Source organism: Apodemus sylvaticus, chromosome 22 (genome assembly GCF_947179515.1).
Source record: "Apodemus sylvaticus chromosome 22, mApoSyl1.1, whole genome shotgun sequence".
Lineage (NCBI taxonomy): Eukaryota > Metazoa > Chordata > Mammalia > Rodentia > Muridae > Apodemus > Apodemus sylvaticus.
Window position 1 is genome coordinate 2,165,263 of NC_067493.1, and position 16,370 is coordinate 2,181,632.

Below are 16,370 nucleotides of genomic sequence, written 5' to 3' on the forward strand. Positions count from 1 at the left end.
TATATGCAATATATATTTGTGTGTGTATATATTTGCATATATATATTGATGTGTGTGTATATATTTGCATATATATATTGATGTGTGTGTATATATTTGCATATATATATATGGAGACTGTAAAATTGCATATATTTATCTTCTGATGGTCACATAGCAGTAAAATAACTCTTAAATACATTCTGCTGTACTTAAATATCAGGGTCTTGATCAGCCACCATCAAAGAATTTTCCTTCTGTAATCGATCAGATCAAATTCACAACCCATAGGCAGACAATTTTTAGGATGTGAAAGAATTTTGAAAACACACTCATAACTGGGATGTCTCTATAAAATCCCTTTCCTCAGGACTCAGGATATATTGGGGAAGTGTAGGTGGAAGTATTATTATCCGTGCCAGAGGGGTCTGAGAACATGGAAAACAGGGTTTCTAAAACAAGAAAGATGGACGCCCATGTGAAATCACAGAGACCGCGGCAGCATGCACAGGGCCTGCACGGCTCTGTTCAAGATGGCGTCTCAATATCGAGAGGGGAACAGAACTGCACCCCCATTCCAATCCAGTTGACATCCATTTACATAAATCAATATTAATAGTTTCTACAATATATAAAATGCTCTGTGGAATGGAGGATGACGCCGTACTTTGGCATCTCTCCCGTGAAGTTGAGGATGACATCCTCTGTGTAGACATCACTTTCTAGAAACATAATGGCCGCCGGATGAATGAAAAAGGAGACATGAGAGTTCCCGTCTGTATTAAACATAATTTAACACACTTGCGTTCAGGTGTGGTTGACAAGAATCTCTTGTCTCACGTGCGGGTCATGGTTTTCCGGGTCACCTGGAAGGGAAGCCGAGGCTGGGGACAGGGCAACGGGAGAAACATGGAGGCAAGACGAGATTTCCTGCTGCAGACACAAAGTTTCATGGGTGACTGAGAATCTAGAGTTTGGGGGTGACACCCTTCCCCCCCAGGTCCGAGAGACATGGTGGGTGGGCATCGGCAAGCCTCAATCAGAGACAGATCAGCTAACATCAGAGATAGCAAGAGAGCAGGACACAAGGGCAAGATCATAAGCAACAGAACCCATGACAAGTTTTTATCATCAACATCTAGTTCTCCCACCAGAGCAAGCCCTGGATACCCCAACTCACAAGAAAAGGAAGTCTCTGATTTAAAATCATATCTCATGATGACGAGAGAGGACTTTAAGAAGAGCATAAATAACTCTCTTAAAGAAATACAGAACACAGGAAAACATCCAGTATCCCTTAATGAGGGCACACAAAAATCCCTTAATGGTTTTCAGAAAAAGGCAAATAAAAAGGGGAAGGAATTGAACAAAACCATCTGGGATCTCAAAATGGAAATAGATACAATAAAGAATTCATAAAGGGAGGCAACCCTGGGGATAGAATACCTAGGAAAGAGATCGGGAGTCTCTTTATAGATGCAAACATCAATAAAATGCAAGAAAGAGAAGAAAGACTCTCAGGTGTAGAAGATGCCATAGAAAATACTGACAGAAAAGTCAAAGAAAATGTAAATGAAAAAATTTCTTAACCAAAAATATCCAGGAAATCCAGGACAAAATGAGAAGGCCAAATCTAAGGTAATAGATAGAGAAGAGAGCAAAAATTCCCAAACTAAAGGGCCAGTAAATATCTTCAACAAAATTACAGAGGAAAACTCCCCTAACCTTAAGAAAGAGATGCCCATGAATATACCAGATGACTAAAGAACTCCAAATAGACTGGACTAGAAAAGAAATTTCTCCTCTCACATAATCTATGCACCAAATGCACAATTCAAAGAAAGAATATTTAAAGCAGTAAGGCAAAATGGTCAAGTAACATCTAAACACAGGTCTATCAGAATTTCACCAGACTTCATATCAGAAAATATGAAAGCCAGAAGATCCTGAGCAGGTGTCCTATAGACCCTAAGAGACCACAAATGCCAGCCCAGGCTACTATACCCAGCAAAACTCAATGCTAACATAAATGGAGGAACAAAATATTCCATGACAGAAAAACAAATGTACAGAATATACTTCCAAAAAATCAGCCCTAAAATGTATAATAAATGGAAAATGCCAACACAAGGAGGGAAACTCTACCCTAGAAAAAGCAATAAAGTAGTGTTTCAAAAACCCCAAAATAAGATAACCATGCAAACATAAAAATAACAGGAAGCAGCAATCACTATTCCTTAATAACAATTAATATCAATGGCCGATAAAAAGACAGATTACTGGACTGGATATACAAACAAGACCCAGCATTTTGCTCCATATTGGAAACACACCTCAGTGACAAAGACAGACACTACCTTAGAGTAAAAGGTTGAGCCCAGTGCCCTTTGACTTTATAGTGTGCACATTGATCTTTTTCCAATTGCGGTTTATCTCTTCTGGGTCTCCTTGTCCCCTGCCATTTTCCATCTCCCTGGTCCCCTGACTGCCAAATCCTGTCTCTTTTATCTCTGTCTACTACTGCGGCCAGTATTCTAGTCAAAGTCTTTTCTTGCTTTGTCTTTTCTCCTCTCCCTCTTTACTCTTTCTTGTTTCTCTTCCTCTGTCTCCCTCTTGTGGTTCACTTTCTCAGCCTCTCTAACCACATCCCTTATAGCACAATCTTGCAATCCCTCAGTCCGCTGCAATTTCTTTCTGATGTCAGGAGCTGACTGCCCAATAAAGGCAATAATCACAGAGGCTCGCTGCCCTACAGACATGGGGTCAAAAGGGGTGTAACTTCTGTAAGCCTCCATGAGCCTCTCCAGAAAGACTGAACAGGGTTCAGTCAGCACCTGCGTGACCTCTCTCACCTTAGCCAGATTTGGGGGCCTTTGTGCGGCACCCCTGAGACCCGCCTCTAGAGCCTGACGGTAATTGGACAGCTGTTCCCTACCTTGTGCCATGTTATAGTCCCATTGAGGACGCATCAAGGGGAATCCTTCATCTATCCCAGCCGGAGTCTGAATAGGACATCCGGCATTGTCCCGGGCATTCTTCTAGAGCTTCGAGGAGAATTCTTTCTTTCTCCTCGGTGGTGAACAAGGTTTGTAAACGTTGTTGGCAGTCATCCCAGGTAGGCTGATGCGAAAACATCAGGGACTCTATTAGACCTGTAAGCCCTGCAGGGTTTTCTGAAAGGGGAGGGGGATTAACTTTCCAGTTATAAAAATATCAGGAAGAGAAAGGCTAGTACTGTAAAAGTTGTCAACCATCCTGGTCATCTGGATTTGGAGGTGGTCCAACAACCCTAAGGGGAAGCGCCACACCCAGGGATGCTACAGTGGAGTTGGCCAGTCCTTTGGAGGTGAATCCCCATAGACTCCTGGTCCCTGCAGCTGGACCCCTTCCTCCGTCTCCAGGGACTGGAGCTAGAAGGGGGGGCAGTGGAGCTGAGGTTTGGGGTTCTGGTAGTGGGGCTGCAAGGTAAAGTGGGGGTGGGGGAGCAGGCCACTCAGAGGGTTCTTCTATTTCAAGGTAGATCTTAGGAACAGGTGCTAGTGGAGTGCTGCGCTTGCCCCCCTCCTTAGGCTTCAGTTTCATTTTCTTATCTGCAACATCTCCTCTGGCAGCCAGGATCCTGGAGCCGGAACAACGGGGTGGGAGGAATGGTTGGGCCCACTGCGGTGGGGATCGCGCTAAGTCCTCCTATACCGTGATGTACGGCTGTTGGTCTGGATGTGATCCTGGACCTTCGTGAAAAACAATGGCCTTCACGGCCTTAATGGTAGGCAACCCAAAAGTTCCTATGGGCGGCCATCCTACCCCAAAATCAGGCCATTCTGAGGCACAAAAGGTCTGCCACTGTTTTTTCTTAATTTCTACTGATAAATTCCGTCCTCTTGCCCTAATTTCCATCCAATGGTCCTTAGTCAAAGACAAAGGGGTTGTCACTGTCTGCCCCATGTCAAAAACAAAAAACAAAAGGTACAAGAACAAAACACAAACAATAAACACTAGCACGTCCAAGCACATTTGTCCATGTCTGGAATTAAACAGCCAAACCCGCCCCTCGCCCATCTATCTCAGCCCCGGGCGGGAGCCATGTTGGATTCCCTGACTGTCACCCAGCAACCGCTGGCCGCGCCCCTGAAGTCCCCCGAGCCCCGTCCCGCCCCTTGACCACGCACCTCAGCCCCTGGCGGGCGCCATGTTGGCGTCTCTGTCTGTCACCCAGCAACCGCTGGCACCACCCCTGACGTCACCGCAGCACCTGCCCTGCATCCAGCCTCCTGGAATGATGTCATTTCCTGTCTTTAATTTTTTAGAATGAAAGTGGGCAGGGAGTTTGAATGTGCCTGTTGGTCAGAGGTCTGGCAGAGGCGAGAAGGAGGTGAGTGCTTGCTTTTAGTGACTGCTGTGATTGCTGACCTTCCCGGGCTCTTAGCAGCCGGGCCTAGAATTGTGGAATGGGACCGCATTCGCATGCGCATCCGGATGAAGATAGTGCTCCATGCTGTGGGTGTCTGTGAGCTCTCAAGTCACACCGCACTATCCTCCTGTCGTCTCCACAGAAGCAGTCTGTAAGTTTGGAGAGGCCGGGCATGACGCGGGCTTCCTGCTCTGTAAAGTTTAAAGTGGGGCGGAGTACAAACCCTCACTGTGCTCGAGGTGGGGACAGTGGATGGGCTAGGCGCGGGCTTCCCGCTCTGGAAAGTTTACAGCAGGGCCGAGTGCAAACCCTCTCTGTGCTCCTCCAGGCAGGGACAATGGCCGGGCAAGGCGCAGGCTTCCCACTCTGCTCTGGAAAGTTTGCAGCAGGGCAGAGTGCAAACTCTCTCTGTGCTCCTCCAGGCGGGGACAGTGGCCAGGCAAGGCGTGGGCTTCACGCTGTGGAAAGTTTGCAGCAGGGAGGAGTGCAAACACTCTCTGTGCTCCTCCAGGCAGGCTCAGTGGCCTCCTAGCAAGACCCTCCTGTGGGAACAGAAGCCGATCCTGGCCGCCATGGATCGCTGGGCTATGCACCCGGCCCTGGCTTCTGTCTGTGAGCTGGTGAAACAGGTAGGGAATTCACAGGCCAATAAACTGCATCCTGTTCCTTAATGACACAGCCTGGGCTGAGAAAAGACAAAGACCTGGTAGAGTTTACAGAGGTCTGGGCTGGCGCTTTCCCAAGGAACATTAATGATCAAGTTGCAGCTGGCTGGGGTTAAGGGCTGTGGGATGGGCGGGGCTAGGTCCCAGGGTAACTTGTTTTTTTTTTTTTTTTTTTTTTTTTTTTTTTATTGATTTACTTTAGTTGCTTAGTATTTCAATTATTGTGCAGTAAAGGGACTTTTCCCCAATCTGTTTGGTATTTTGCATGCTTTTACATTGACTCTGGCTATATATTTATAACTCTGGCTATTCTTACACAGGCACCTTCTTTAGTTTAGGACATTTTCTTTTAGGATTTTATTGGAAATGTTTTCTAGACATTTATGCTGATTAATCTTCTTCACTCTCGCCCTCACCTTCTCCTTCTGAGGTGTTCCCTGTGGGTGTGCAGCTTGAATGCTTCTCTGTGTCCGGCTCTGAGCTCTGCTGTTGTGTGCTGTGAGGGGACCTCAGGGAAGCTGTGAAATCAAGACATGGTGAGTACACAATATCTGCCCACAATGGGTAGGAACATGCAGCTGAGCTGTATGCACTGGGGTGGTGGATCCTCTATCTGGTTGGATCAGAAGCATCAGCCAGATGTGACTTCCTGTGAGGTTTCTAGTGGTTCTTCTTACTTGCAATTTCAGGCCATGACCTCTCGATAACTTCAGTATCATGGCTGATTGTAATTCTGTCCAGAACATCTGGACCAGTTGCTTTCTACTAGAAGCATGGGTGGTTTCTGTGACTATGCAGCACCTGTGTCCAAACCTTTTTGTCTTTTATAATATACACTAATAAGGCAGGAATAGGACTGGAGAGATGCCTCAGAGGTTAAGAGTTCTGACTATACTTACACAGGTCATGAGTTCAATTCTTAGCAACCACATAGTGGCTCATAACTGTATTTAATGGGACCTGGTGCCCTTCATTCTGTGCTCCATCCTTTTGCCTGCATTTCTTGTAGACAGGACAAGTTTTGTGTGGAAAGGTTTTTGGTTTGGTTGGTATAATTAACTGCATTGGGGGACCAGCCTGGCTACAGAATCTGGCCCTCTTCAGTGTCCATAACACACTGCTATGCATCTCAGCTACAATCAACCCCGTAGACTCCCTGTTGCCCTCCCTTTCGTGGTCTGTGGCACATTCTAAAGATGCCTAAACTCTTAGACCCCTAACAGCTGCAGACTTCAATTAATTTTCCTCACCCTATGGCCCTTCCTTTCTTCTCACCACAACTTTTTGTTACCTCTCCTTCCCCTTTCTTAACTACATGCCTTTCCAGTTCTTTCTCTTTCATCTGTCTCCTATGACTATTTTATTTCTACTTCTGAGTGAGATTCAATCATGCTCATTTTAGACTTCCTTCTTTTTAAAGATTTATTTATTATATATATGAACACTATTAGCTGTCTTCAGACACACCAGAAGAGGGTGTCAGATCTCATTACTTGTGGTTGTTAGCCATCATATACTTGCTGGTATTTGACCTAAAGTCTTTCCAAAGAGCAGTCAGTGCTCTTAGCTGCTGAGTCATCTATCCAGCCCCTTAGCCTTCTTTCTTGTTTAGTTTCTTCAGGGCCAAGAATTGCAGCAGGGATATCCAGTACATTATGGCTATTATTCATTTGTATGTGTGTACATATATGCATGTCTTTTGCGGTCTGGGATACCTCACTTAGAATGATTGTATCTAGACGTATCGATGTGCCTGCAAAATTCATGTTGTCATTGTTTTTACAGGCTAAATATAATTCCATTTTGTAAATGATCCATATATTCTGTATCCATATTTGGTTTAGGTACATCTTAATTTTTTTCTTAGTTCCGAGCTGTTATAAATGAAACAGATATGAACTTAGTGGAGCACATACCCTTGTAGATAGAAGGCTAAGAACATATCCTAAGTGTAACACTTCCTCCAGCTAAGTCTTAAATTCAGAAAAGGACTAGGCAATGTGTTTCCTAGTTGCAAGAAGGAACTTTTAATAAAACCTGATGCAAATGTGGTCCAAGTCAGGCAGAATCCATCAACTTAGAAGCAAAACCTGAGAGGATCATTCATATGGTATGTCTTCTGAAAACTGGTAGATTAAAAACTTGAGATCATGGATTCTTCCTGTATGGCTTCAGTTTTGCACGATTCCACCATTCTTTTTGCACAGTCAGAGCCTCAGGGAAGACTCTGTGAGAGTTCATTGCAGTGAAATTCAGAGGATGATGCTTGAGTTCCATTTTGCAATCACAGTGTTTTGAGATTTCTGAGGCATTGATAAATCTGTCATGCAGAGAGGTATATAAGGAGAGGAAGTACCAAACCTGTCAAAAGATGTGACTTTCAAGATTTTGCATTGAGTTTCAGAAGAGACTTTAGACCTTTGAACAGTGTAGGAGTTCCTGCAGACTGTTAGGATCACTGAAGAAAGACTGAATGCATTTTCATCAAAGGATGAACATTTGCCTGTGGTGACCAGGGTCCAGTATGCAGTTGATTGAAACAAAAAAAATTCTAGATAGGATGACATCTTTGGAAGCTTGTCTGTCCTGTCTGGCTTTCAGTTTTGAGCTTGTGGAAGATCTTGTAGGAGGGGCCTTTACAGATATGTTGTTCCAGGACAGTGTTTATAGACTGAATTCTTTTTCTTTTTCTCTGATTTTTTGATTCCCCAATAATTTATATGTTCATTATCACCCTGATAACTCTCTGCATTATACGTTTGCTATCACAGTGTTTCTCCCCCCAGTCTCTTCTGTTTTTTCTTTGTTGTTGTGAAGTCCCCAGGTATCTCCAAAAATGGTGCATCAAGTCTCTAATGAGTTAAATGCATCCTCTCCTACTGAGGACAGACATGGCAGGCCAGTTAAGGAAACAGATTCCAAAGATATCCCCACATCTATAGGGAAAGCTGCTTCAGTTGTTGAATGACCCTCATGAAAATTTAGCTGCATATCTGCTTCTAATGTGCCAGGGGCCTTAGTTCAGCCTGTGTATGCTATTTGGTTTGGGGCTCAGTCCCTGCGTGTACACAAGGGTACTGGTTAGTTGAGTCTGTTGGTCTTCCTATGGAGTATCTACCCTTTTCAGGGATTTTAATCGTCCAACCAACTCTTCCATAAACATCCCCAAGGTCCATGCAAGGTTTGACTCTGAATCTCTGAAGCTTTTTCAGTCTGCTGCTGGGTGGAGCCTCTCCATGGACAATTATTCACGGCTTCTGTTTGGGAGCATAACAGAGTATCATTAATAATAAAATGTATTGGTGCTTGTCTATAGGATGGCACTCAAGTTGTGCAAATTTTCATTTGCCATTCCCTCAGTCTCTACCCCAGATTTACCCCTGTATTTCATCTAGAGGGGAAATATTGTGTTCATAGTATCTACTGTGTTGTTATTGAAACTCATCTGGGTTTCTTTCTTCTCATACACCCAAATAGTTACTATAAACTCTTTTCCTAAATCACATAAGATGCAATGGATACATTTGGTATTCAATAATAATCTAAGAGTCAGGTCGTTATATATTTTTAAATTGATTATATTTTTTCTTTTCTTATTAAAAAAAAGTCTCTGTGACATTTTGCCTGTTCTTATAGTAGGTAGAGAAACTTCAAAAGACACATGGATTGTTTTTGAAAAACAACGATAAGTTTTTGTGTGGTTTTTCATCCACATCTTTATTTTTGAAATTTGGCAAAATATATAAGTTGCATTCTATTTCTCAGGATGGCATATGTTCATGACATCAATATTATCTGAGACTTTTGTTTCATTGGGTGCCAAGTGTATGATGCTGTGCCTCAGTCTTGTGTTTTTTAATTCTCTGAAATGTTTGAATAAATAGAAGTATTTTTCCTGTGTGCATGAATAATGTCAGGTGTCTTATCTTTACTGATGTCAGAATATGGCCTCAGAAGTCCTGATCTTGAAGTGATGAGTAGTTGTTGGACACCATGTGCTTACAAGAAATTGAGCTGCATTATGTATAAGACCAGCAGGAGCTCTTCAGTGCTGAGCTCTTTCTCCTACATTACGTTGCTCATTTATGATCAACATATATATTACTATTATTTTCCCCTAGTCATTTGTAACTATTAAGCTTGCATTCCGTTTTAGTAAAATTTTACTATAGTGCTATAGTTTAGACTGTTGCACTTCATGTTTGTGCAAGATGTATACAGATCTGAAGTGACTGCATAATTCTTTGTAGAACTTTTAGTAAAGAACTGTGAATTCTCTCTCATTTTTGTTTCCTTGGTTGATTTTTGTAGGGGATTGAGTTTCTTAATATATAATTTTTGTCTCCTAGAACACATTACATAAATCATGTTGGCATCAAGCTAAATGATATACATCTGCCTGTGCCTCTGTGATTAAAGGCATGAGCAAATACACCCAGCTTGCCCATCAGTTTTGTAGTTAGTGATTGTTCATACAATTTTACATATGTGTGCTCAGTATTGTGGATCTGTTTCCCCTGTATCTCCCTCTCAATTGGCATTTCTCTGGCAAGGCTGTATCCTATTCAAAGTATTCAAAAGTGACACTCATAAATCTTATAATTCAATTTCCATCTAAAATGACACAGTGATTGTAAATTCTGAGTCAGAATATAAGTGAAGCAAGTGCCAAAATTATATGAATATGTTTTTGGGGAAGCATATATTTCCTTTACAGTGATGTTAGTATCATGCTTTGTGTTGTACGTGTATGGGATATTTAGGATGCAGTGACTTTTGATGATGTGCATGTGAACTTCACTGGGGAAGAGTGGAATTTGCTGGATCCTTCTCAGAAGAATCTCTACAAAGATGTGATGTTGGAAACCTACCTGAACCTCAAAGCTATACGTAAGACTGTTACTTATTTCTAAAGGAAACATATCTTTCTTGTTTATTCATGATCTTCTATTATTTTAATTGTGAATAATGAAGATTGAGATGTTTAATTCACTTTCACTGAATTTTCATTGAAACTTTCACATTGCAGTGACAATTCACAGTACCTTGACTTATGTCTAATTTCAAATAGAATATCATTTAATTTCTTATACTGTGTTTTAGGCTATAATTGGGAAGACCATCATCTTGAAGAAAATTGGCAAATTAGTAGAAGACACGAAAGGTAATTTTCATGTGCAAGCTGATAGAAATTTACCTCTGAGGAAATATTCATATCTTCTGGATTCCCCAATGAAAAACAAGAGAAGAGAATAAAAGTGCTTTAACTGTAGCTATGATTATGATATTCTTACAAAACCATATACCTCAAGATACGATATCTGGTTAGTGTATCCATTTCATATGTAGCTCCATTAGAGCTATGCTGTGGCCCTGCCAATGTATGTAGTCTCATAGTACTTATATATTGCACATTGAGTAGTGATAATCTCACATTCTAAACATTCTAATAAGCACATAGTTCATAGTAAAATTGGTGATATTTTTGTGGTAATATTGTTAAGTTTGGTGAGAGGGCATTTTATGAGAGTCAAGAATGTTGTTGTGGATAAACATTAATCTATATTCCACATATTATGAGAAACAAAAATTCAGTTATTGTGAATGCAATGTGTAAACCTTTCAATTGTCATTTTTTTACTTAGGTATATCATGTGTCACAATGGATAAAAACCATGTGACATTGAAAGAGATATTAAAAGGTGTGGCAATCCACACCATTCGCCATTACAAGATGGCGCCGAGGAGTGCAGTAAACACCTTTATTTTGGCCCATGTTCCAGCACGAGTCTGCCTGGCAACAGCTGCAACCTATCCCAGCCTGACTAGCTTATCAACAGGGGGAAGTCCCTGCCCTGCCTATATATGCCGCTCCCTCTCCTCCTCCCTCGCCCCTTGCCTCCAGCTCTCCCACAACCAAGAAGCGCTCCAATAAAGTGTGATCAGAGAAGAATCCTCGTGTCGGTGGTCTTCTTCCCCTGCTGGTCAGGGGGCTCGCCACAGCTGGTGCCGAAACCCGGGACTTCTTGCGCCCAGTGGACACAAGTGAGGGGCCGAAGAAGGATTCAGAACTCTACACACGGAGCGGCGACGTCGGTAGGTCTCCCCAGGTATGTGGTTCGGCTATCCTGTTGACCCTTTGGTGTTCGCCGGAATTTTTCTCTGTGCAGTCGTGGTAACTCTTTTGTGCTGTTTTTGGCTTCGCTGTCACAAACCTGGTGAGGAGTGCCTTTGTTGGGCTTGAAACGAAAGTAAGACCGCTGTAGATAAAGCGGCGTTTCTTGCTGTACTGTAAGTCCCTCGTAGATCAGTGGGCAGTATGGGTAATAACTTGGGGGCCGGACCTGGCACTTGTGACTTTGCGGCCCCTATACAGGGTCTGCTAAAACAGCGAGGACTGAAGGTATCACCGCGCACAGTAGAAACCATAGTGAAGGATATTGATAAGGCAGCGCCTTGGTTTGCCGTTTCGGGCGATCTTAGCCTCGGCTGCTGGGAAAAACTAGGAAAAGATCTTGAGAGGGTAAAGCAGGAGGATAGGATCGGCCGAGGATCGATTCCCTTATGGAAACTGGTCCATTCGTGCCTTAAGGACAGTAAAAACATGGAGCTGATTAAGCAAGGACGCAAAGCCTTGGCTACACACCAGGATAGTCTATCAGAAGCCGAAGCAAAAGAGGGGGAGGAAGACAGGCCTGCAAAATACAAAAAGGATAAAAAGGAAAAGAAAAGAAAAATAAAACAAGGGGAAGGTAAAAAGGAACCCCTATATCCAGTACTGGAAGAGTTTGCTAACTTAGAAATATTAGAGGAATCAGAAGAGGAGAAATTGTCAGAGGAGGAAGAAGAGGAGCTTGAGGAAGCTGCCGCAGAATATGAGAGAGACCGTTATGGGCGGCAACCAAATTTGAATAAAGCCAGAACAGGCGCGGGACCAGTGGCGCCCTCGGCCCCGTGCGCACCCTTGGCTCCACCCCCGTATCACCCTTCTGGTGGGGGGTGGCACTTTATAGGAAAAAGAACGTGGGAATGCCTCGCGTCTGCTTTTCCTGTTTTTCAAAATCCACAAACTAATGATAGATACTATGAGCCTATACCTTATAAACAATTGAAAGATCTTGTTGACGCGGCAAAGACTTATGGAGCAAATGCCAGTTATACTCATACATTGTTGAGCAGATTGGCAGGTCAGCCTCTCACTCCATCAGATTGGTCCGAGGTCACCAGAGCAAGTCTGTCCACCGGACAATACCTGGACTATAAGTCCCTAGTTGCAGATGCAGCCCAAGCCCAGGCCCGAATAAACGCACAGAATCAGCACCCCCAATGGGATGCTGACATGCTTTTGGGAATAGGCCGATGGGCAGCAAATCAAACACAATTCCCAATAGAGGTCTATGCTCAAATTAATGATATCTATCAGAGAGCATGGAAAGCCTTGCCAAAAAAGGGTGAGGTGGCTGGAAACCTAACAAAGATATTGCAAGGACCTAATGAGCCATTCTCGGAGTTCGTGGCCAGGATGATGGAAGCCGCGGAGAAGGTTTTTGGAGATTCTGAAACAGCTGCACCCTTGGTTAAACAGCTTGTGTATGAACAATGCACTAAAGAGTGTAGACGGGCGATCACGCCCTGGAAAGGAAGGGGGATTGACACCTGGCTGAAAGCATGTAGGGAGATCAGTGGACCCTTGACTAATGCGGGATTGGCTGCTGCGGTCGTAGCGGCAACTCATAGGACTCAAGGAAAAGGGACAGGTGCTTGTTTTGGTTGCGGTCGGACTGGTCATTTTAAGAAACAATGCCAACAAGTTAGTCACAGCACGACTCGGGCACCTGGAACCTGTCCAAAATGCAAAAAGGGAAAACATTGGGCTAATGAGTGCCGATCAGCAAAGGACATTAATGGGCAGCCCATCCACCAGAACGCATTCCAGACAAAAAACGGGAAGGGGGGGCCCCGGTCCCCAGGGCCCAAAAATCTTTGGGGCAGTTCAGGAACCCAGTATGAGACCTCCATTACCCCCAGGAGAGCAACACCAGGTTCCGCAGGGTTGGACCTCCGTGCCACCGCCGGACTGGTATTGACACAAAAGATGGGTGTGCAAGCAGTAAGCACAGACATGACTGGACCTCTAGAAAAAGGAACGGTCGGCATTATCTTGGGACGCTCGTCCTCGACTATGAGAGGGCTTTTCGTCCTCCCAGGGGTGATAGATTCTGACTATACAGGAACCATTAAAGTAATGTGTCATGCTCCCTTTGGCATCATTTCCATAGCCCCGGGAGAAAGGTTCGCTCAGTTGCTCGTCCTGCTATCTTTACATGATAGATTCCCTGCTAACGCACAGGAGCGCCAGGAGAAGGGTTTTGGCTCTACTGGAATTGATTTGGCCTGCCTCTCAGTCAAGTTAAATGATAGACCTATCCTGAACTTAGAGATCGAAGGGAAGACCTTTTCAGGCCTCTTAGATACAGGTGCAGATCGGAGTGTCATGAAGCTCCGAGATTGGCCCAAGCATTGGCCTCTGCAGACTTCCTCTCATACGTTGCAAGGCCTGGGGTATGCACAAGCGCCCTCTATTAGCGCTAGGGAACTACATTGGAGAACTGAGGATCAACAAGGAAGATTCATGCCTTTCGTTTTTGATCTCCCCATTAATCTCTGGGGACGAGACATTCAACAACAAATGAACCTAATATTAACTAATGACTACTCCAAGGCCAGCAGACATATGATGAGAAAACAAGGATATATACCAGGAGAAGGTCTTGGGGCTAGATTGCAAGGCAGGAGATCCCCAATCAAGACTAATCAGAAGCAAGATAGAAAAGGGCTGGGTTTTTCCTAGGGCCCGCTGAGGAAACATTAGCTATTCCTTGGACTACAAAACAGGCTGTTTGGGTGCCACAGTGGCCCCTATCCCCAAAAAAACTCCTAGCAGCTGAGACCTTAGTGCAAGAACAACTATCTTTGGGCCACATCGAGCCTTCTACCTCTCCTTGGAATACTCCAATTTTTGTCATTAAGAAGAAATCAGGAAAATGGAGATTGTTACATGATCTCCGAGCTGTTAATGCTCAGATGCAATTATGGGAGCCATACAGAGGGGGCTACCCTTGCTTTCTGCGCTACCCAAAGCTTGGCCTATTTATGCCCTAGACATTAAAGATTGCTTTTTCTCCATTCCACTTCACCCTAAAGATAGAGAAAGATTTGCTTTCACGGTGCCCTCTATTAATCACGAACAACCAGATAGAAGGTATCAGTGGAGAGTTTTACCTCAGGGTATGGCCAATAGCCCCATTATGTGTCAATTATATGTGCATGCACCTCAAGTGGTAGAGTGTCAGGTGATCCTGGAAGTGTTTAAACACTTTGAAGAACCGTTTAATTTGTTTTCAGATTCGCTTTATTTTGTCAATGCAGTTTCAAATTTAGAAGTAGCCGCTGCTGTCCATCCCTCTAGTATGGTGGCTCCTATTTTGGTACAAATTCAGAATTGTATTTTACAAAGGAGACATCCCTTTTATATTGGTCATATTAGAGCCCATTCCCTTCTGCCAGGACCATTGAGCACCATGAATGATATCGTGGACGGAGCAACACGCCAAACAATTATGGTGGCTATAGATCCTTTTGAATCTGCAAAACATTTTCATGACTTATATCATGTCCCAGCGAAAACTTTAAGACTAAAGTTTCATATTACCAGAAATATGGCAAGAGATATAGTTAAGAATTGCCAATCGTGTGTTCCTTTTCATCACCCGCCTCATATCGGGGTGAATCCAAAAGGCCTTAAGCCTTTATCCCTCCGGCAAATGGACGTGACACATGTACCCGATTTTGGGAGGCTTAAATATCTCCACGTATCTGTAGACATGTGCTCAGGCATTATTCACGCCACGCCTATGGCAGGTGAGCATGTTTCCCATGTAAAAACTCATTGCCTGAAGGCTTGGGCAGCCTGGGGTAAGCCGCATGCCATAAAAACAGATAATGGCCCAGCTTACACCTCCCATGGTTTTCAAGCATTTTGTGCACGCCTTGAGGTCTCTCATCATCTGGGATTACCCTACAATCCTCAAGGACAAGGCATTATTGAAAGAGCCAATAGAACTATCAAGGAGATTCTACAAAAACAAAAAGGGGGAATAGCTGAACACGCTACCCCACGAGAAAGAACATCTCTAGCTCTTTTTACACTTAACTTTTTAAACCTTAATGAGTCCAATACAACTGCTGCTGACAGGCACGTAAACTCAGTTCCATCTCCTTGCATGCACGTCATGTGGAAGGATGTGCTGGACAATAACTGGTACGGACCGGATCCTGTGATTCAGAGATCCAGGGGAGCTGTTTGTGTCTTTCCACAGGACCGAACTGACCCGATTTGGGTTCCAGAGAGGCTGACCCGCCGAGTTGAAAGCCCAAGAGAGGAAGATGCGAATCTCAGCGATGAAAATGTGGAGAAGAATAACGATGCTGTGGTGGCTGACTCACCTGATGCATGCTAGTGAAAATTATTTTTGGTCTTTTTCTCGCACCTGGATGGTGAAAACTTTTTCCTATTTTAAGGAGTGGATCAGAGTTGACATGTTTGGCGCGTTTTGCCTGGCAGGATTACTTTTAACCCTATTCCTTCTCTGCAAAATGCGAGCTGTCAGGAACAGGGAAAAGGTTATCATTGCTCGAGCTTTTGCAGCTCTGGAGGCCGGCCAGTCCCCTCAAGCCTGGATTAGCCTCTACAAGGATCTATGAGGCTTTGCACGACACTCAACTATTCATCCCTGGGCACAATTATAGAGGGAGCTGACCCTAAGTAGCAGTTTCAGAGACGGGCAACTTCCTCTGTCCCCTGACCAACCTAAGACATGGAACCTTGAGGATGACAAGGTAATCCGATAACGGGTAAGGCTGAGGGACTAGAGAGGTCGATCCTAAGACAGAGACGGCTACATATATTTTCGGTCTGGCCCTCTTGCCCAGTACCTTGTTTATATAAAAGAAAAGGGGGAAGTGTGGCAATCCACACCATTCGCCATTACAAGATGGCGCCGAGGAGTGCAGTAAACACCTTTATTTTGGCCCATGTTCCAGCACGAGTCTGCCCGGCAACAGCTGCAACCTATCCCAGCCTGACTAGCTTATCAACAGGGGGAAGTCCCTGCCCAGCCTATATATGCTGCTCCCTCTCCTCCTCCCTCGCCCCTTGCTCCAGCTCTCCCACAACCAAGAAGCACTCCAATAAAGTGTGATCAGAGAAGAATCCTCGTGTCGGTGGTCTTCTTCCCCTGCTGGTCAGGGGGCTC

At 44.1% G+C, this 16,370-nt stretch overlaps 1 protein-coding gene across 1 annotated transcript in view; it reads left to right on the plus strand.

The window, feature by feature from the left end:
- LOC127673199 (uncharacterized) overlaps positions 1–15,575 on the plus strand; it is a gene marked incomplete at its 5' end in the record, with an annotated part of 81,863 nt that extends 66,288 nt beyond the window's left edge. The window contains 9 exon segments of the mRNA XM_052168807.1: positions 791–934; positions 3,340–3,444; positions 3,549–3,678; positions 4,902–5,019; positions 10,159–10,219; positions 11,059–11,165; positions 11,432–11,651; positions 11,856–13,617; positions 15,311–15,575. Coding sequence (XP_052024767.1) covers positions 791–934; positions 3,340–3,444; positions 3,549–3,678; positions 4,902–5,019; positions 10,159–10,219; positions 11,059–11,165; positions 11,432–11,651; positions 11,856–13,617; positions 15,311–15,575 — 2,912 coding nt within the window.
- Positions 15,576–16,370: the final 795 nt, after the last annotated feature.